At 49.5% G+C, this 22,740-nt stretch overlaps 1 protein-coding gene across 2 annotated transcripts in view; it reads left to right on the forward strand.

Moving 5' to 3' along the window:
* Positions 1-22,740, forward strand: part of RPGR (retinitis pigmentosa GTPase regulator) — a 951,931-nt gene that overhangs the window by 207,602 nt on the left and 721,589 nt on the right. For both annotated transcript variants that reach the window (XM_069636551.1, XM_069636550.1), the window contains exon 4: positions 16,893-16,955. In XM_069636551.1, coding sequence (XP_069492652.1) covers positions 16,893-16,955 — 63 coding nt within the window. The remainder of the gene's footprint in view (positions 1-16,892; positions 16,956-22,740) is intronic.

The raw sequence follows: 22,740 nt of genomic DNA on the forward strand, positions 1-22,740 counted from the left end.
ATCTTTGACAGAGCCGGTGTTTCCATGTCCGCCTGCAGGCGGGTGGTGTTAAACCCCCCAGGTCAGACCTGGCGGGAGTGACACCTCCCGCCTGCAGGACTCTGAATGAGCCGGTCCGGAGAGAACAGTGGCAGCGGTTTTACCGCCACCTTTTTTCCCGACCGGCAGGGTCGTAATGAGGCCCACTGTCTTGCAGCTATAGTTATTCTCTTGAATGCTAGAGTTGGGCTGCAGCACAGATACATTGAAACAAACATGGCTCAGCTAGTTGGAGTCTCTCTCTGAACAGCTGAGTTTTGGATACTTTTGCAAAGAAAATGAATGTGTTTCCTGTGTAAGTAAAAGTAAAGTTATCCAGCATGGGGTCTGGCATGGATTCACATGAATATTCCCCGTCGTCAGGCTGGGGATCATCGGTAAACAAAAAATCAGTTTGTTTAGTTTCTTAACTGTCTTTCTACTAATAACCAATCATTGGTCTCCGGGTCATACTGCCCCTAGCCAATACTGCCCTCCTCTGGCAGTCATCTTCAGATTTTTACCGCACGTTCAAGTGTTGGGAGTCCTCGTGCTATATCTCTCGAGCTTTTACTGCGTTTTGCCTTTTTTTCTAAGAATGTTCTCATATTTTTCAGTCAATTCGAGCCTCAAGCTCCACCGATTCTTCTTCCGATCAACGGGGACCCGTTTTGAAATTTTTCTACGCCCCTCAAGAGCGAATATTTGTCGAGTTTCTCTTCTTGGAGGATTCTGGAAGATCTTTGAGGCCTACCCCGCGTGGACATGGCCCAGGACAAAGGAGACACAATGCCTACTGGATCCAAGCTGTTTAGGAACTGCCCGGGATGTGGATTGCAGAATGTCTTTAAGGACGATGATCACTCCCGGTGCCTCTACTGCCTTCACGACGACAAATCGCACGTGGAGGTGGACTGTGCGTTCTGCAAGAACATGTCCGTCCGGACCATGAAGGACAGTCGTAAACGGCTCGCTGACTGGCTGGAGGCGAAGTGCCCAGCATCAGGTGAGAAGAAGTCTGAGCGGTCTTCTAAGACCTTTGAGGGTGCTCCGGTGACGGGGGCCCAACACAAGGCAAAGCATTGCCAGTGCGCAGGCATCGGGAGCACCGTTGGTTCAGGCTCCTCGACTGGCAGGCAGGGTGCGATGTCCCTGACGCCATCAACCACGAGCCAATGCTCTGGCTCGGGGAAAAGGAAGTCGGAGAACCCGGGTAAGCTTTAGAAGCCCCGGGTGATCCTGATGGAGAAAGCCAGGGGGGGCCGAGGCGGTGACCCTCCCCCTAAGGTGAAGGCCCCAGACGCTGGCAAGGTCGCGAGGGCCCTGATTCAACCGGCAAAGGCCTTGATTGAAGGAGTAGTTTAGGCGCTGGCGAAGCCTGTGGAGGCTATCCCAGTGGAACCGACTCCTGGGCCTAGAGCTTCCCTGCCACCCCAGAGGGAATCATCTTTTCAACCTATCGAGAAGACCCCTGTGAAACCCCGGAACGAGAAAGAGGGGGGCACTGTAGCCATAACGGACACAGATACCACCTCCGAAGATGAGCTGGTTGGCGTCACAAAGATCCTGGATAAGAAGTTCGAGGAAGTCCGGTCCTACGGGAGGGATCCCGACGAGGTGGACGTAGAGAGCAACGGTGGAGCCGACGAGGAGCCGCGGGCCGTGAAGGAGACGGAGGATCCCACGCCCCAGCCGTCGCTCCTGTTGCAATCGATGCCTACTCCACAGGACAATACAGGAGCGATCTTGAAGGCCATCCAGACTCTGTGTACGAAGAGAAGGACAAGGTTGCCCTTACCCCCAGCGGACAATCCAGCGGCACCTGGACCGTCGGGAAGCCCACCGAGCAAGCGGTGGCGAATCCATCCACCCCCTCCTTTCCAGCATTCACCTCCTTCCCCCTACGCCGAGGGATGAGACGGGAACGGAGGCGGCAACGACGGGGGACGGACAACGGTGGTGACGACGGGATGGATCTCCCATCACCCCCTGCCCAGGCCTCCCCTCCCGACGAAATTGGCACCTTTCATGCCATGATCGCCAGGGCATCGAAGCTTTTCCAGCTTTGTCCCGAAGAGCAGAAGGAGGATGGTTTCCTCTACCAACGATGGGAGGCCAAGAGGAAGACAGTCCTCTCAGTCCTGTTACTAGACGACATCTGGGACGAGGGACTATCGTTGCTCAAAGAGGGACCGATATGAGAAGAAGTAGCGGGTCCCTGATTCCACCCCGATGTGCCTCAGAGCTCAGCCGCCCCCGGATTCAGTGGTCTCTGCGGCGGCCAATAAGAAATCAGCGGGGGCAACTGCATCAACTTCCACTTCCACCCCGGACGGCGAGGGGAAGAAGCTGGACGCCATGGGACGACGAGTCATCTCAGCGGCGGTGACGACCATCAAGGCACAGCCATATTTTTGTTATTGCAAAACGCAGTTTTGGGACCCTGGAGCTCACAGGCACCAGCGTGGCTATTTGGCTGTTTCTGCGCAGATGCTAATTTGTGATGTGGGGAAGCACAGCTGAGTGGGTCAATATATCCCACAGAAGTGCTATTTTGACAAGAAGTCATTTCTTTTGAAGAAAGTATTATCTGAAACGCAACAATTGCATTTGGTTTTGGAACCTGTGCTTTGGGGAGAAAGTCGATCATCCTTGAAAGAGAAATACTGTGGAAGACATTTATCCGTATTGAACTGTGGTGAAAAGGACAATTGTTTCTCCAAGAAAGACTTTGTCGTTAAAAAGGCTTTACTCATTTTCTTGAACAGAATTTTGTTGAAACAAAACTATAATTAAGTATTTCTGAATTGATCTAGGGGTAGGGACTACAACCCTGGTGGCAAGGAATGATTTTAGGAACATTTGAATGCAAATTACAAAACAGTTTTTTTTAAAGTAAAAATCAGCCACATTTTCCTTGCATAATTTGTTTGTGTGTATTAGTGTGAGAGCCAGAGGTATTTTGGACACTAGATCATTTTTCTTTACTTTTAGTTTGCTAGGTTGGGAACTCTCTGTTAGGTTAGGGAATGTTGGGTGTTTCTCAGAACTCAATTTTACTTTGAATAAATGGCAAACCTTGAGAAAACTTTACATTTGTGTCCATCTCGCATTTCCAAACCCTCACAGGATCCTTTTCTAATAGCTGAGGTATTGTTATTATGTAGTTACCTCGATATATACCAGGACTCTATTGAATCAAAAGAAGTAGGTATTTTGACACAACAGGTATTTACTTGGCTATTCTGACGGGCTCATTAGTTCTTTATTAGAGTCAGGGAAATCCCTCCTAGAGTTAGGGAGAGTTAGGTTTCCTAGTTGTTTGTGCTTGAATAAAAGTATTTACAATCACCTTGCCACTATTGTGTCAGACTCGTAATTGTGTCAGACTCGTAGTTCTGCACCCTTACAATACAATTACCATTGGGGACGCTGATCCAACGGGGCACTCCACTTGCTTTTCCACCTGAATTTCAGTTGACAGATTGTTGTCTGTCCAGAGGCTTCTGATTAATGCGTTGTGGGAGGAAAATGTGGTCGAAAAGGCATTCATCATGGAGAGGAAGCATTGAATGCTAGGCTACATCCCATCATGAATATGGTGCTTTTTAGATTAGTTCACATACAAATGTTTGTGCCTTTTTCATAATAACGCATAGCCTCGCAGCAAGTTGGAGATTTGTGGAGGTTACATTTCAGTGACCGATGCATGCGATGGTCCGTTTTCATCAGCTCTATTCATTTGGATTGTTCAATAGGTAGAATCGTTTTTAGCATGGAACGTTAGCAGTTGGCGCCTGTGATAGTAGTTTTTTTTGGGAAAAGGTGGTTATGTGTGAGGTGTAAGCCCAATTGTATGCTCTGCTTCTTAACGTTTTTCTTTGAGGCTGGCACTTTCACTAGGGTTTAGTATTACTCAAATTGAGTTACATCTGTGTTGCACTCTACCACAATCTTTTGTGGTGCATTAATGCTGAGGTAGAAGTTTAAATGGTTCAGGGACTTGGATATTAACCTTGCTTCCTGATTCATTTTCCACACATCAATGGATATTTGTGCCTGTGGGATAATAGATCTTGAAAGGGAAGAACCCTGAAAAATATCCCACATTCTGATGTTCAGATATTCTCTCATTCACTTTACAAAAGATGAAAAAGCGTCGAAGGACGACCCAATTTGCAACATCCGAATTCACTATTACCCATGATAATAAAAAAGGCCTATTCACGCTCTCTCTCTATGCATTCATAGCTCATTCATACTAGATTATCTCATATGTTATTGTTCAAACAACAAAATGTATAATACATAAAGATTTCAAGAAATGCTTATTTTGGAAGCAATGAAAATTGTCTTTCATAGAATAATTCTTGCAGCAGTTCAGTCGTGTAACTTGGTTTTTAAAGAATGATTTTCTGTGTGGGGTCTTCTGACTTCAAACTAATGTTTTGACTGTGAGGCTGCATTTATGCCCAGTCTTCAGAGTTTTTGCACAATTTCATCCTCATTCATGAGCGTGTCAAAATATATACAGTTTTGCTTTATATATCTGTTTTAGTGAATGCATTATTGATGCAGGAACTGTTATTTAACACACACAAAAACTTGTTCAATATCTAAGTTTCGTTTTATTTATCATATAGCTGTAAGGTTATCTAAAATTAGTACAACTAGTCAATAGGTCAACATCCTCGTATGCAAGGTAGGATGTTCTACGAGCAGATGGTTGGGGCAGGCTCATTACAGTATATCAAAAACAAAATATTTCAAAATCTTCCTCTTCATTCGACGTAAATCGTTCGCCCTCGCTGCTACTCCACGGACGGCTAGACAAGTTGGTAAGTCCCTCTTTGTTTTTTATTGGAGAAGTCCACAAAAAGATAGACTGCTCCATCATGTTTTTGTTGGTGATGGTCATTGTTCTGCGCCTTGCCCATGTCCCATCCTGGTTCATGTTGGTCTATGAGAGTAGTTTCTATTCTCCCTCGTCTTAGTAACAACCTCACCTCCCTGGTTTCATGAGAAGCATCTCCCCCTTGGCGAGAAGGGATGACACCGCAGGATTCATCACATTACCCTGTCCTAAGGCCCAGGACCCTGTGGGATGCTCATTCCCACTTGGGCTTTACCGGTCCTCCCAATTTTCCCACCCCAGACCAAGTATGCACTAAGCCAGCAGCACTCCACCTTTCCTCCCAAGCAATTGGTCTTGTATGCTACACCAACACCGGTCCTCTGTTCATGGGAACTAACAAATGTTATTATTATCTGTCCACCAATTCCAGTGTATTAATCAATAATATTACATTTGCCTTTGACTGTAGTTTTTCATTTTCTGAGTCTGGGTATGCTATGTATTCCAGAAACCTATTTCCTCTGTGGGGACAAAGCTTATCCCTGGCTACCCATTAATTGGAGCGGAAGTTGTTACATGGGGTATATCCTGCCCACTGTGTGTCATACTCCCACCTTTACAGCCCGCCCTGTCTCAGAAGTACTGCCTGGGAAAACTTTGTTGCAGGGGTGGGATATCTTATACAAGCCATTTGGATTTAAGATACATAGAGACTGTCTGACCCAATTGTCATGGTTAGTGGATGATAGTAAAACCGAGACCGTCTTTCCTCTGTTCCCCCTCCCTTGCCTGGTTGCGCCTTGAAACACTTGGGTATAGGCACGTTATAAATGCCATATCATATTGTTTTGCAAATGCTACTGCGTTCTCATTCACTCTATTATCCTTAGAACAAATAGCCATCCAAACAATGGTGCTTCAGAATCGTATGGCTATAGACATCGTACTAACCTCACAAGCGGGCATCAGCGTAATCGTGAAGAGTGCTGTATTTACTTAAGCAATATTTACTGACATTGTCACACACATTTGTCACACAGTAAGCATCCTTCACACCTGTCCATAGGCTTCCTGGACCTTTGGGTCTTGGGTTGAAGGTGCATTGGAACCTCTGGGTGCATCTATTGGTCAGATCTTACTCATAGTGCTAGTCATAATTTTAAGTCTTTCCTATTTGTGATGGTTTGCAAGTGTCTCTATTATCGGGTATACAACACTTGTTCTGAAGTCACTCAAACTGCTCAACTGCTTTACTGTCGTGCTACGGAAGAAAACAGCTGCTATGAAATTCCGGGATGTGATGTTTGTTACCCTAGAGATGTATGCAATGAGACTGGAGTGAAGGTCTCATAGGAGGGGACTGTGGGGGGGAGTTTGGAATTGAAATTTGTTTGTACTCCCCTGCATATTACTGCATTATAATATTGAGGATATACTGCAAACTGCCATGTTTAAACAACTTTTTCTTGCTTGTGTGAGGTAAGGCTTTAGGCTTTACTGCACATGAGTTATTTATGAAGGCTCTTCATGAAGGCTAGCGTGTAGCTATGATATGATATGATATGATAAATCATTTATAACGTGCCCAAGTGTTTATGATAAGGCATTTGTAACGCGCCTATACACTATGCTCACCTTCACATCTCTCGCTTCTGATGTGCTTCATTTTTTCGGAATATGTGTGTTTTAGGCTGTCGCTTTATTAGGAAAAGCAGCTTTGGCAGACAGAAGTCATACTAATGCAAGAGTTCTCTGAATGTGTCACGTTATGCTGACCTCCCTGATAACACTGCCTAACATGTAAAAACGCAGCTGGTCTCAAAGACTTGCATAGTGGGGCCTTTTTCCCTGCCTGCAACATTGTTTCAGTAGGATTCCTTGCCCTATTTGGACCAGCCTTTCCATTGAAATGCATGGGTTCCGTCGAGTATAAGAGAACGGTGCACAAAGGGAGGGGTGTTCTCACGTTGGCCGAATACTTGTACTGTCGTTGCTTTGTTTTGTCCTGTTGTTTGCTTTTTACTGTTAAATTGTTCACCAATCCACCGGAATAGTCAGTGGTAATTTTTCCCTGACAGTGCTTAATCAAGATGGCGAGAGAACAAATAGAATATATAACATTACCAATAGTGCAGTGCATCACCAACACATCTGAAAAAAAGGCTTAAAGTAAAGGACAAGGAGCAAAATACAGCGAAGAGATACTGCGAAATGAAACAAATGTTCTGAACGTAGTCAAAAGAAATATACATGTATTGTATTGATCATTTGTATAGCGCCACTTCCCATTTCTATGGCCTCAATGCGCTTTGTGGTTGGAATGCCCTCAGGGACCGAAGTCCATGTATGGGAGAACAAGGGGGGGGGTCTGGGAATCTATCTACCAGCACGAACACAGCCCAATGACCTGTTCTTGGGTGAATAACCCCTGGGAGAGACTCTACCAAGTCTTTAGCTCACTGTCCCTTTCACAGAGAAGACATTTACCTGCATATCATCTTTGTCCTGCACTGGTGCAGTCCAGCACAGAAATACTAGGTAATTCTCCTTCTTGGTTTCATCTAAGTTTATTAAAGCTATTGGCCGGTAGGAAGCACAGTCGGTCGGGTCTTTGCCCTTCTTGTGTATTAAAATGACTTTGGCTTCATTCATCAAGCTAGGGAGAGTTCCTGTCGAGCCTATACAGTTGAACAGTTTGGTGAGAATAGGGATTAAGACTTCTTAATGTGTCTTATAAAATTCGGATACAAACCCATCAGAACCTGGGGCTTTGCTGGGCGGAAGGTTGTTGATCACCCTCCTTACCTCATCTGTAGTGATCTCCAGCTCCAGTGCCTCCCTATCCTCCTGGGAGATTCGACTGCACCCCGCTTGACTAAGATAGACCTCCTGATCCGCATTTATAGGTTCTCCTGATCTATAGAGGTCAGAGTAAAATTTGCAAAATTCACCTTCAATGTAGGGATTCTTAGTAAGGAGGACTCCTGTATGCCCCTTTATTTTCAAGATTGTTTTATCACCCGTCTCCTTCCTTAGCTTTCTGGCCAGCATGCGGTCCGCTTTACTGCCTCTGTTGTAGAACCTTTGACGCAGCCCAAGGAGATTTCGTTCGGCTACCCTAGTCTGTATAAGGTTCAACTGAGCTCTTACTGCCCTATATTCCCTCTTAGTGGTTGCTGACATCCTGTCCCCCATGCGAGTCATGACCTCCTTGAGTCTAGCTTCTAGTTGTTGCTCCTCCAATCTCAGCTCCCTTTCCCTCCTGGCCTTAATTGCTATGATCCTACCCCTGATGGTGGCCTTGAGGGCGTCCCACCAATTTTGGGGGTTCGTGTCTTCCCAGTTATTATGATTAGTGTACTCCAGCACTCCATCCTCTATTTCCTTGACCAGGACTGGGTCTCTAAACAGCGGAGTAGGGTATCTCCACTTCCAAATCCCTGGGGAGCCTTTTGGTCTGGCTATTGAGAGGGTAAGTGGAGCGTGATCCCCAAGGGTAATTGCCCCTACTTCCATGGCTATGGCTCTCCCCAACAATGGTTTAGAAATCCAGGCATAGTCTATTCGCGAGTGTGACCTATGTGCTTGTGTATAGAAGGTGTATCCCACCGCATCGCCGTAAAGTTCTCGCCATGCATCAACCAGGGCCAGGTCTCTCATTTTCTTCACCAAGTCCCCTAACGGTCCCCCCTGTGGGCCCCATGAGGTGGAACTCCTGTCTTTGGCGGGGTCCCAGGCTAAATTAAAGTCTCCTAGTAGGAGGATGTTCCCCTTCGTGAATTTCCCTAGGCGGGTGACAGTGTTTTGTATATAAGAGTGTTGGGCTTGATTTGGAGCATACAGAGTAGCTACAGTGAAGGACTCCCCCCTTTCCCTGGAGTATCACCGCTAGTATCTACCTTGGTTATCCTTCTGCGTATCTCCGATGGCCAGATCCAACCCGTCTCTCAAGGCTATTAGGACTCCCCCCTTCTTGCTGGCTTATGTGGCCTGTACCCCACGCGAGTAACCCCGAAATCTTATCCTTTGGGTGTCCCTGGTGTCCCTGGTGTGCACGTGGTTCTCCTGCATAGCCACTACATGGGAATGTTCCCGCCCAAGGAACCTCTCGACTTTCTTCCTCTTAACCTGGGAATTAAGGCCATTCACATTTAGTGAAAGCATTTTCATTGCCTCCGAGTTAGCCATATGAAATGGTTATGGTAGACCTGGTTGACCCATTTGTGCCCCCTGAGCCCTACGCTGGAAGTTCCTCGATGTGTGTACTCCATTCGCGGGCCTCTAAGAGACCCCTCCAGTCCTGAACCTTGGATCTTCCCCCCCCCTCTCTCCTCCCACCCCCGGTCTAGGCGAATCCGGCTGGCACCAAGCCCCCTCGTGACAACACTAAGAGAGCCGGACTCCAAACAGACCTAGAAACTCCCCACGTGGGATATGCGGGAACTCCCCTCCCCATTCCAAGATGTTGGGTCCCTCCCTCCTACCCGTTGCATCCCGCTCTTGTGTAGGCAAACGCCTCTGATACTTTTATACGCACATTGGTTTCAACCTGTGTATGCCCTCTCCAGGGTTGGTACAGAGATATGGATTGTGCGTCTTAATTTCCTTGTAGCCCACTGTTTCCGGGATGGTCCCCCTGTTCTGGGACCTGGACCTGTACGTGAGATCTGCGCTGGGGTTGCTTACGCTTCTTCCTTGTTTTCTTTGGGCCCACTTCTGACCATTCCCATAGTTTCCGTGATACTGCCCGCCCAGTCGGGGACGCTCTTGGCGGAGGTGTGTCATCCTCGAGACCTAGCAAAGCTACTCCTTGGTCACAGGTCGTAATTCTCTGATTCTTCCCTGCCACAGAAAGTTGAGGGCAAATGGATGGAGCCACCTATAACGCACTTGATTTTCTCTTAAATGAGCTAGGATCGGGGCCATGCGCCGCCTCCTAGTCAGGGTAATTTGAGATAGATCTTGATAGAGCTGAATTTCTGTGCCATTGTGGGGTATCCGTCCCGCCTTCCTAGCAGCTTGCAGGATCTTCTCTTTTTGAGTGCAACTATGGAACGCCTCCAATACGTCCCGTGGTCTCGCTCCGGTTTCCTGGCGCTTCGACCCCACCCGGTGGACCCTGTTGAATTTGATGTCCCCAGTCAGGTCCGCTTCCATGAGGTCTCCGAATATTGATTTCATCATTTCAGCCAGATCCTGATCTTGGACTGCTTCTGGCAAGGATTTAACCCTTATATTGGACCTTCTGGACCTATTCTCCAAGTCCTCTGCCCTCAATTCGAGGTTATGTGTTGCGGTAGCAAGGGTTTCCAAGAGGGAGTCCGCTTTCGGTGCGTCTTCTGACAGATCCTGTATGGTCCTCTCATTCATGTCGACTCTCTTCCATTTTGTTGAGGTCCCTCTTTATGTCTTGGCCCACGGCCAAGTCTTCCCTTAGCGCGTCCATCTGTTTCTGCCCTGCTTCCGTGATTTTCTCTACGATTTCCCCAAGAAGGGCTTTAAGTAGCGATTGTGTTACAGGTGGATCTTGCTGTTCTTGGGTGGTGATCGAGGCAGGCGGCATGGCCCCGTCTTTGGGGTTCTGAGGTCCATGCTCTCCGAGTTCCTTGGCCCAGATCTGGGATAGTGACCCCTCCTTAAGCTTTTACCCCATCCTTGATGAGGCCGGGGTATCCTTAGACTTACTTCTGGACATCTTTCCTGTACGCGGGGGACCTCCAGGTGGGTGGCAATGTCCGCCGTTCTACAATATGGCTTCCGGAGAAAATTCTGAGACCCGACCCGCTCCTTTGGTGTGTCCGGGCGAGTGCGCCTGCAAGGCCGGCTAGGCGCGCGCAAGCAGTTCGGGGCCTAGCCCCATTCGAATAAGACTGCCCTCCTCACAGGGTCACGTTCTGGCCCCTAGAGCCCAAGAGAGCCCGGGGTTGCAGGGATGTGATATTGATGGAGGGGGCACCGGATCCCAGAGCCCCCTGTCAGATCCCAACTTGTTGGGGGTGGGGAGGTCACCCCCTCACCCAGTATTCGGGCTCCTGAAAATCACTATCCCAACTGTGGGGGGGGGGCATGTAGGGGGCCCCCTCTTCACAAGCACTCGTCCACGGCCCCCTGCAATCCCCCCCACTTACTTGGGTGCCAAACTCAAAGAGCGCCTGCCTGCCGCCGGGTCTCCACCCCTGGCGGGGAGATGCGTCCTCTTATTTTGCCCCAGGGGCCCGCTCTGCCTGCACTCCTCACAGCTGGCTCCGCCCCCGGGCCGAAGCCACGTTTCCTCTGGCACCCGCGGCCGAACCTCACACTCGAGACCGTTTGCACAGGGATGCGGCTCCCCCTCCCCCACTCACAGGGGACCGCAGCCCCGCTTCTCCCGGCGGTGACACTCCGGGCCCGGCACCCCCGCCGCCCCGCTGGTATGGCTGCTTTAGTGCAATGTCCACTGGGGCGCACCGGGGCCGCCTCCACTACCCGCGTCCGTCTCCCGGCGCAGTACGCGCTTCCTCTCTCACTGATGGCAGGGCTCGGGGCTCCTCTTCCCACGCTGGGAACCGGCAGCCGCAGCAGAGCTGTTGCGGCAGTCGCTCGAGCCCCGAGAGCTTCTTCCTCACTACACGCTTCCCGGGGAGGGCAATATCCGCTTCTAAGCAGTTTCTACGTGCTGCTTGAATGATGCAGTGCAGGAGCTCTGGGCGACGCGTCCTCACACCACCGCCGCCATCTTAGAACCCCCATCCAAGGTTTTTAACCGAGGTGGAGGTTGCCGGTAGGAGGCCTAGAGAGTCAGGCCAGGGGATAGGTTGGGGAAGGAGTGCAGTTATCCCACAGACTAGAATTTCTGTTTTCCCATGGTTGAGGATGAGGTGGTTGGTCGTCATCCAGTGGTCTATGTCCGAGAGGCATGATGACAGATCCATGTGGTTAGAGCCTGGTGAGTTTGGGATTTTAAGGATGATCTGGGTATCGTCTGCGTAGTTGTAGCAGGTGAGATTGTGGGAACGGATGAGTGTGGGCAGAGGATTCAAATAGATATTGAAGAGGAGGGGAGATAGGGATGCTGCCTGTGGGACCTCTTTCGGTACTGGGCGGGATGTCGAGCTGAAAGGGTGGAGGAGCATGATTTTTTAGTGGATGGTGGAGATCCAATTGAGGGCAGTGTCTTTGATTCCTAAAGAGAGTAGCCTGTCTAGGAGACTGGTGTGGTAAATGGTATCGAAGGCTGCAGAGAGTTCAAGGTGAATGAGTACAGCACATCTTTCAAATGGACAGTAGGAAGGACTCTCTTCCTCTGAGTGGTCTGAAGCCAGATTGGGCAGGGTCAATGTGGTTGTTGGCTTCAGTGAAGTGGCCGAGTGGCTTGTATGCTGTGCGATCCATGGGTTTGGCCATGACGCGGGAAAAGGCAATCAGTGCAATAACAGAAAATGCACAGAAAACTTCAATGAAAAGTATTCATCTTGTAAATACTATTCACAAGCAAGGATTCCCAAAGGCCAATGTTTGCCACTTTTTTGACAATTACTTTCTGCGTCCAAAGTGCAGGGACCAGTGTTGAAGCTACCACCAGGCTTTCTCTAATATTTCCTTGACCACTTGTTCTAACCTCCCCCAACTTCCACAGTTCCATGTTTCACTGTCACTCTTAAGTACAGTAGTTGTGAATATGAAGAACAAGATAGCGATGAAGTGCCTGTGTATACATGGTAGCTATGCACCTTTTCATTATAAGGCAATAGCATTGACAACAGTACCATTAAGATGCGGATCATTTCAGAAAAAACATATAGCACGATACATTCACTGAGAGTTTGGGTGTGCCTTGGTCAGATCTATAGACTTGATTCTGAGCTACTGTATGAAGCATTGCTCCAATGGAGGAATTATTGACCTTGGGTGGAATTACATGATGAAATATTGGGACAACTGTGCCTTAAATCTCTATCCAAGACACAGAACAAAAAATAAATAACATTTTAGGAGGTACTTACACTAGAATTTCATTTGCTGAACACATCTTTTACAAATACCTACAAATGCCCACAAGCTAGGCTCCATAACACCTAAACTCCCTATCCACAGAACAAAGTGGACGTGGATGTTACAAACATATTCTCAAATAATCTTGCCCTTCAACCATTCTTCCGCTCCATGTCCAAGCAATGTAATGTCCCTCCCCTACAGGGCAAATTTGACCTTCGAGAATTAAGATAAATGGAAATTGGAAATTCAAGAAACAAGATTTGTGAGATCAGTGGTGGGGCTTTCTTTGAATCAGTGAACAGGAGTACAGTCTCCCCCTTGTACAGCTCAATGCAGTAGAAAGTCAGAGGTCTGTGTTTCTGAGTTTCACTCAAGTGGCTGGTATGAGGAACCCATGGTATCAAAAGCAAGAAAGGCACAAAAGAGATGTTTGGAAAACCTTTATTGTTCTCTAAATATATCTTGCCCTATGTCTAGGAGGGGAGCACGCTCGACCATCAAATAATAAATAACACAGTCCTAGTGGAGTCTGTCAAAACAAAATGGCCTATGCTAACAACACCCATTATCAGCCCTTACTCTAATGTAACAAATATGTGTGGGTAAAATGTATATGCAAAAAGAATAGTGTTCACAAAATAACATGTCAGGGTGATTGAGCACTGTAGTTCCCTTCCCCACATTTCAGCATGGGACAAGGTGGCACACTCAGGCTTTAGAACGCACTCTGGTTTCTTATGCGCAAGGATACCGCTCAGGACACAAGCCAGGACCTTCCATGACAAAGTCTCTTTGCTCCCTAAAGCCTCTTGGTCGCAGGATGACTCGGTTACATACAAAAACAAAAGTTCCTCCTTTCCAGGATTTAAAATTCACCAATATGCAGGTTCACAGTTCACAATGGGTCTCCCTCAGCCGGGCTCGGACCCCTTGACACACAAATTCACAATAGGTCTGTCTTGGTTGGGCTTGGACCTTCCAAACTCAATTTCTCTCAGTTCATCACAAGTTTGCCATCGGTCTCCCTTGATCTGGCTCGGACCTTGCACTCACAATGTTCCCTAAGTTTAGGTAAATAAAAGACTTTCGACTGTGCTATAGGATTTTTTTTAAAAACCTTTGCAGGGCCACTTTGATTATCACAGTTCTTCAATTTGCCTCCTTACGGTATACTTTAAACAGAAACCTTCGATCGTGCACCTCCGCTGTGCCGACCACTCTGTTAAATTAATAGACAGGCCTTGCATGAATCTCTCTCACTCACTCGATAGGTTGATGTCTGCATTTACATCCTTGTTTAGGAAGCCAAAGTCGATACCACAGTGGTTGCTTCACCTCCCCAACTCGGTCGTTCACCCGGGAGGGCCGCTGGTATCTTTTCCGTCCAGGGGTCTCCCTCAGTCTGGTTCGGACGCCCTTTTTACAGTTCCCACACGTGTCTCCCTCAGCTGGGTTCGGACCCCTCATGACTTGCCAAATTTAAAGTCTTTGGACTTCAAGTCCGAGAATACACTTTTCCCTGTTTCGTTCCCACTTTGCTAGCTCCCCAAAAATGGCATTCCGGTGTTTTGGGAGCTACAGGAGTTCAATAGGATACTTTTTAAGGTCAGGGTCTGGCCACCTGCCCCTCAAAGGCCTGGGATTTCCTGCTTTTCCCAGGGGAGGAGCTCTGGTGTGTGCACTGCCAGGTGACCCCAGCTGCCCCTGGTTTGACTACCTAGAGGTACAGTTCCCTATCCACACTGCAGCCTCCTCTGTACTCACAGGCCCAGCAATCAATCAGGCAGTCCTCCTTCCTCCAGGCCTTCCAAGGTCCTACAGCTCGAATTCTCTCCCTCTGTCTTCCGTGCAGCATCCCCAGCTCGCTCAGAGTTTGCCTGTGTGCTCTGCCTTTTCTACTAAGGGGGGCTTAATAGGTCTCAGGTGAGACTGATTGTCAAGGGAGGCCTGACCTTGCCTATCTCTATTAGTGGGACAGTCCAGTCTTAGCATGGGACAGTCTGTCTTCTGTATCTCAGTGTTGTATTGAGGAATCTTCATCCTCTCAGTCCCTCTCTTCTTCGTCTGTGTTTTTGGAAAACAGAAGTGATTGGAGATTATGGGAGTTGTAGTGTTCCCGAGTAATTTAGTGCAAAATGGGTGTAATGTTGTCACATCAGGGAAGGTAGATGTATGGTTGTGGCTAGATGGATTGTTTTGAATATCTCTAGAGGAATTTGGGGATGTCGGGTTGAGGTGTGCTGGAAAGAGGGGAATACTGCATCTCTCCCGAGGGCATTCCTCCCCTATGCCCCCAAGGACCCCCTGCCCTGGCGATCCTTCCCCGTTTGTCCACCCCCAGAGTTGGGATCCAAGTCCAATGGCCCTTCCCTCGCCACCTGAACAAAGGATCCCTGGGTTCTATCAGCAAGAATGGCTTCCGATTTCTCACACTGGGCCTAGACCTGGACACATGTTGTCACAATTGTCAGGAGGGGGTACCAATAGGCATATCTTCTGAACGTGCCCAAGCCTCTGCTATTTCACATAAGCAGTTTGAGATAAGATTATAGGAGATGGAGAAACTAACACACACTGTCTTGCTATGCAGATGGTTATTTGAAGCGAAAAGAGTACAACTTCCAGGCAAGTGTGACAGTTAAACAGGATGAAGCATACCTGTATGCTGATTTCCTCTAGATACAGGAAGTGTAGTCGGTGGATGACAAAACTGATTATGTAGAAGAGTTGGCCTGTGCCTTCCCAAATTATAAGAATATTAGGGTTTTGTTAACATGATTTACGGCATAGAGTAGTGAGTGAGATGAGCTGGGAGACAATAATAAAAGTTAGATAAAATGAAGCCTGAATGAAGCGTCAGGGTTGCGTTTCAGAGTTCTTTCTTTTTCTTTGCATGGAAGGGGCGCAAGTAGTCCCAAGAACTGAGAGAAAATCTGTTTGAACATTAGGTGAATGTAGTTGAAGAGGGAGTTCGAGGTAAAGCGGAGGAGTGTTTCGTAGATATACTTTTTTCCTCAAAATAACAAAAAATATAGTTGCAAAACTAAAAGGAGGCTGAGGTGATGAAGGTTGACAGATCTCTAAAAGTCTCAGGGGAGTTACTTAGGGGTCAGAGTAATCTCATAACTTAACTGATCAATGCAAGATATGGAGAGGTGGTAATTCATAGAGAGGTGGTAATTGCTGTAGATCTCAGGAAGAAGGACTCGAAACTCCAGGGCCATAAGATCCTTATTTTCTTTGATTCATAAAGGGAGCCCCACATCCAGAGATGGGATCTGTAAAACGTGAGCGAGGCATTGCTAATTGGTATTAGCCAGATTCATGGTGACATACAGCATGCCTTTACATGGTCCAGGCACTATGACGTCTTTAGAGGCTGTTAATTAAAAGGCCACAAAATAGAATGGTATATTCTTTGATTATGGTCACTCTTTGATTAATTCTATTTGAAAAGATTTATCTTGGTCCTGTGTTAAGGAAGCTTGCCGTGACCAACGTTTCGGGCAGGAATGTTAGGTTTAGCAGACTAATTATTTGATATGGCAGCTTCACATTTTTTATCTGATTTTTTTTTTATCACAACCAGTCTCTTTTCTTCCCATTTCTTGTACTTGACCCTCCTCCATTGAGTGTCTCCTGAAGAGGGATGGTCAGAAGACAGTTCATTTGATGTTTGTTTAAATTGTTATGCTTAGAAAAGATCTTGAGCTAATTCAAATTAATTGGATTGCGCAGCTTTATTGCTTAAGCTGGTAAAAGTTTTGTTATATAGTTTCTTCTTTTTCTTTATTAGTTTTAACTACGTTTGCACAATCTTTCGATAAAATTATAATTTAAAAAACGAAACAAACGTTCTATGCTTCTGTTTACTAGGGTATGCTTCTCAACTTCTGATTACTAATTTAGGATTGCAGGATGAATGAGACTCAATCGATTTTATGTCTGTAACTGATATAGTTTTAAAAAGCATAACTGCCCAGACCTAATTATCATTGAATATCTACAAGATATTGTTTAATGTATTCTTTTTTTCAATTCATAGCATTAAAAGCCGAGAAGGTGAAATTTACTGCCTGTGGTAGGAACCACACTTTAGTTTACACAGGTATGTTATCAATTTCTTGTTAATCAGTTTCTCTATTCATTACTAGATCACTACATGTTGTCCAGGAAACAATTATCTAGTCCTGGGTTTAGACTTAATGACCTTACACTGGGAATTGTAGTCTTGGATTATAACAATATTACTCGTTTAATTTAACTTCTAGATTTAAACGGTTTCATCACTAAAGGCCTGAGCTCGATCGTAATGTTCCAGGTTGCATGGTGTAAACTGATAACCCTAGAGTTAAATGCAATTTTTTATAGAATAGGTGTGACTCCTGTTTATAATACATACTCTAGAAACATTGGGAATCCAAAGTCTTAGTTCTTCTAACTAAACATGTGTGGTGAATTAGTCAACCCAAGACCATCATTTGTTATAGTAAAGCATCGAAAGATGTGCATTCTTGAGTTTAAACATGCTTTTTTAGTATGGCATTTTGATTCAACCCATCAATCCAAGTTGACTTTCTCTACCATCACAAATCTTCGTGTGTGTATACATAAAATGTGAGAAGTTTAAAAGTGAAGAAAAAGGAACAATTATGTTATTGTTTTTAAACATTTTTTTTAGTTTGGGGCCTTGGCATCTGATAGTTGTGTAGATGAACATCTAATTCAAACACTGAGAGGTCCTGTCCCAGCCACTACTACTTGCCCTTCAGTTCCCTTACGATTGCAAGGAGACCCCAATGGATCATTGTCCACATCCAGGGCCCTCAAATCATGCAATTTCTAACCAAATCACCTTTGTCTGATAACTTCCAAACGTTTGGTCTGTCTGAGTCCATAATAGTTCATAGCCGAAATGCAGGCCTGCATGGGCTTGTTGAAAAATCTGCCCCAAAACAGAAGGAGCACCTAAGGTGTTGATTTATCGGCTGAGTGGAAAAGTGCACTAACTCGTCCTCTTTCCCCAAACAGCCTTGGAATCTAGCCTCCAGGGTCTGTATGCCCGTTTGGATGTGTGCAGTGTCTGTTGTTAGAAAGGATTTTACTTCTCGAGCCTTTCAGGATGTTTTAAACTTTTCTTGTTTTTTTATTAAGTGTACAAATTGCTCAGTGATTATGGGCCACTGTGCATTGTTGCAATGAATGAGTGGTGGGTAAATGCTCTGTGCTGGTGTGAATATAGTGGGCCATAGTGAATATAGTGGGCTGTGAGACCTCTAGTAAGCCCTGTGCGAGATGTGTGTCTGCATGATTTTTTCAACTTAAGTATTCGCACAGCCTCTGTGCTTCCTTGAGGGGCAGTGTGTGGTTCAGTAGCCCTGTCTTGCAGGTCAGAGTGAAAGATTGTAAGTCTCCTAGCAAGTACCCTCGAAAAGCATGCCTACTTAGATGAAATAACCTGGCTTTTCATCACTTTCAATGCTTGTTAAATGGTGGTTAAATTGGAAATGTTCTGTGTTCCTATGAGTCCCTATGTAAGGCCCGCACAGATACATTATCATCTGCCTTTACTGTGTCTGATATAAGCCTCAACTGAGTACTCCCCATGTGTATGTTTGTACAGAGAGATCATTATTTTATGACTTTTATAAAGCTGTTTTGTATGTGTCACTGGTGGATTCTCATAGAAAATGTGCTCTCTTCCTCGATGTGAGGAAAACCCTCTGTAATGTACAGTTGCACCCAGAGACCAGAACATATAGGGGTCGATTCATGGAATTAATGTGCGCCGAAAAGGTGCCAATGTGCGCATAGGTGCCAAAACGTGCGATTTGCAGTAAAAGTGCGAATATCGCAGTGCAAGTGCGAAAATCGTAGGGAAACCAGCGCACATCGATTCATGGAAGTCCGTGCGTGAGAAAAACATTGGATGTGCACTGAAAATGTGCGCCGCGCACGCCGCCGCACAGGTCATCCAACAGCGTGTGCCACAGCCTCTGCGAAATCGCACATAGCGCGGCGCACATCACAAAAGTAGGCGGATCACGGGGCGTAACACTCGGAATGGGGAACAACGTGTGAAAATATGGGCGTCATGGGGGAAGTACAGGAGGCAAGTGCGCGGAACGCCCACACGCTCGCCTGCAACCCGTATTCATGGAATGGAATAGGGCAAACCAGCGCACGGTCAAAGACGCGCAGAGGGCCAAAGAAGTATGCCACAAGAAAGCAGGCGGTAGCGTCCCTGCGCCTGAAAAAAATGTGCGCCAAAATGTGTGATAACAAAAAGCACCCATATACAGCCATGATGAATGGTCCATACAGTGGCCCTCTAGGAAAAATGAGGTGCAAAGGGGTACCGACAAACACAGACACTCGAGGTGTGAAAACTAGCATGTGCATGTGTTTAAGGGTGCGTGGGAAGTTCCACATGCGATTGGCCTGGGTACCTGTACTATGGGGTGCGCGGGAAGTCCCACACGCGATTAGCCTGGGTACGTGTGTTTCGGGGTGCGCAGGAAGTTCCACACGCGATTGGCCTGGGTACGTGTACTTCGGGGTGCGTGGGAAGTTCCACACGCGATTGGCATGGGTACGTGTACTTCGGGGTGCGTGGGAAGTTCCACACGCGATTGACCTGGGTACGTTTACTTCGGGATGCGCGGGAAGTTCCACACGCGATTGGCCTGGGTACGTGTACTTCAGGGTGCGTGGGAAGTCCCACACGCGATTGGCCTGGGTACGTGTACTTCGGAGTGCGCGGGAAGTCCCACACGCGATTAGCCTGGGTACGTGTACTACTGGGTGCGCGGGAAGTTCCACACGCGATTAGCCTGGGTACGTGTGTTTCGGGGTGCGCGGGAAGTTCCACACGCGATTGGCCTGGGTACGTGTACTTCGGGGTGCGTGGGAAGTTCCACACGCCATTGGCCTGGGTACGTGTGTTTCGGGGTGGGCGGGAAGTTCCACACTCGATTGGCCTGGGTACGTGTACTTCGGAGTGCGTGGGAAGTCCCACACGCGATTATCCTGGGTACGTGTGTTTCGGGGTGCACGGGAAGTTCCACACGCGATTGGCCTGGGTACGTGTACTTCGAATGCGTGGGAAATTCCACACGCAATTGGCATGGGTACGTGTACTTCGGGGTGCGTGGGAAGTTCCACACGCGATTGGCATGGGTACGTGTACTTCGGGGTGCGTGGGAAGTTCCACACGCGATTGACCTGGGTACGTGTACTTCGGGATGCGCGGGAAGTTCCACACGCGATTGGCCTGGGTACGTGTACTTCAGGGTGTGTGGGAAGCCCCACACGCGATTGGCCTGGGTACGTGTACTTCGGAGTGCGCGCGAAGTCCCACACGCGATTAGCCGGGGTACGTGTACTTCGGGATGCGCGGGAAGTTCCACATGCGATTGGCCTGGGTACGTGTACTTCGGGGTGCGCGCCAAGTCCCACACGCGATTAGCCTGGGTACGTGTACTACGGGGTGCGCGGGAAGTTCCACACGCGATTAGCCTGGGTACGTGTGTTTCGGGGTGCGCGGGAAGTTCCACACGCGATTGGCCTGGGTATGTGTACTTTGGGGTGCGCGGGAAGTTCCACACGCGATTGGCCTGGGTACGTGTACTTTGGGGTGCGCGGGAAGTTCCACACGCGATTGGCCTGGGTACGTGTACTTCGGGGTGCGCGGGAAGTCCCACACGCGATTAGCCTGGGTACGTGTACTACGGGGTGCGCGGGAAGTTCCACACGCGATTAGCCTGGGTACGTGTGTTTCGGGGTGCGCGGGAAGTCCCACACGCGATTGGCCTGGGTACGTGTACTTCGGGTGCGCGGGAAGTTCAACACACGATTGGCCTGGGTACGTGTATTCCGAGGTGCACGGGAAGATTCACATGCGATTTCAGCAGGGTACGTGTATTTCGGTAGTGCCGGGGAATGCTACACGTGATTTGGCCGTGTGGGTCCTCCCAGGTGTTCCCTCTACACACTCCACGGCCCCTGCAGGCAGCCCACACCACAGGGGACTACCCTGCACCCCTGCTCATGTCCCACAGACAACCCATCCACCATGGCCATGCCCCCAGCCAACCCACGTGTCACCTTGCACTACTTATCACAAACACATGTCTCCCAGCACCCCCACCCCCCCAGCATCCAGGGGCACCCTCCACCAGGCCCCCACTCATGTCTCCCACCACCCCCACCCCCCAGCATCCGGGGGCACCCTCCACCAGGCCCCCACTCATGTCTACCACCACCCCCACCCCCCAGCATCCAGGGGCACCCTCCACCAGGCCCCCGCTCATGTCTCCCACCACCCCCACCCCCCAGCATCCGGGGGCACCCTCCACCAGGCCCCCACTCATGTCTACCACCACCCCCACCCCCCAGCATCCAGGGGCAGCCTCCACCAGGCCCCCACTCATGTCCCCTATCACCCCCACCCCCCAGGCATCCAGGGGCAGCCTCCACCAGGCCCCCACTCATGTCTACTACCACCCCCACCCCCCAGCAGTGCAGGGGCAGCCTCCACCAGGCCCCCACTCATGTCTCCCACCACCCCCACCCCCCAGCATCCAGGGGCACCCTCCACCAGGCCCCCACTCATGTCTACCATCACCCCCACCCCTCAGCAGTGCAGGGGCAGCCTCCACCAGGCCCCCACTCATGTCCCCATGCACCCCCAGCCACCAGGGGCACCCTCCACCAGGCCCCCACTCATGTCCCCCTGCACCCCCACCCCCCAACATCCAGGGGCAGCCTCCATCAGGCCCCCACTCATGTCTACCATCACCCCCACCCCACCAGCAGTGCAGGGGCAGCCTCCACCAGGCCCCCACTCATGTCTACCTCCACCCCCACCCCCCAGCCACCAGGGGCACACTCCACCAGGCCCCCACTCATGTCTCCCACCACTCCCACCCCCCAGCAGTGCAGGGCCAGCCTCCACCCGGCGCCCACTCATGTCCCCCTGCACCCCCACCCCCCAGCAGTGCAGGGGCAGCCTCCACCAGGCCCCCACTCATGTCTACCATCACCCCCACCCCCCAGCATCCAGGGTCACCCTCCACCAGGCCCCCACACATGTCTACTACCACCCCCACCCCCCAGCATCCAGGGGCACCCTCCACCAGGCCCCCACTCATGTCTACCACCACCCCACCCCCCAGCATCCAGGGGCACCCTCCACCAGGCCCCCACTCATGTCTCCCACCACCCCCACCCCCCAGCAGTGCAGGGGCACCCTCCACCAGGCCCCCACTCATGTCTACCATCACCCCCACCCTCCCGCAGTGCAGGGGCAGCCTCCACCAGGCCCCCACTCATGTCTACCACCACCCCCACCCCCCAGCCACCAGGAGCAGCCTCCTCCAGGCCCCCACTCATGTCTCCCACCACCCCCACCCCCCAGCAGTGCAGGGGCAGCCTCCACCCGGCGCCCACTCATGTCCCCCTGCACCCCCACCCCCCAGCAGTGCAGGGGCAGCCTCCACCAGGCCCCCACTCATGTCCCCCTTCACCCCCACCCCCCAGCATCCAGGGTCACCCTCCACCAGGCCCCCACACATGACTACTACCACCCCCACCCCCCAGCATCCAGGGGCACCCTCCACCAGGCCCCCACTCATGTCTACCACCACCCCCTCCCCCCAGCTACCAGTGGCAGCCTCCACCAGGCCCCCAATCATGTCCCCCTTCACCCCCACCCCCCAGCATCCAGGGGCACCCTCCACCAGGACCCCACTCATGTCTACTACCACCCCCACCCCCCAGCATCCAGGGGCACCCTCCACCAGGCCCCCACTCATGTCTACCATCACCCCCACCCCCCAGCAGTGCAGGGGCAGCCTCCACCAGGCCCCCACTCATGTCTACCACCACCCCCA

The sequence above is a fragment of the Ambystoma mexicanum genome, chromosome 7p (genome assembly GCF_040938575.1).
Source record: "Ambystoma mexicanum isolate Mex_15411 chromosome 7p, UKY_AmexF1_1, whole genome shotgun sequence".
Classification (NCBI taxonomy): Eukaryota; Metazoa; Chordata; class Amphibia; order Caudata; family Ambystomatidae; genus Ambystoma; species Ambystoma mexicanum.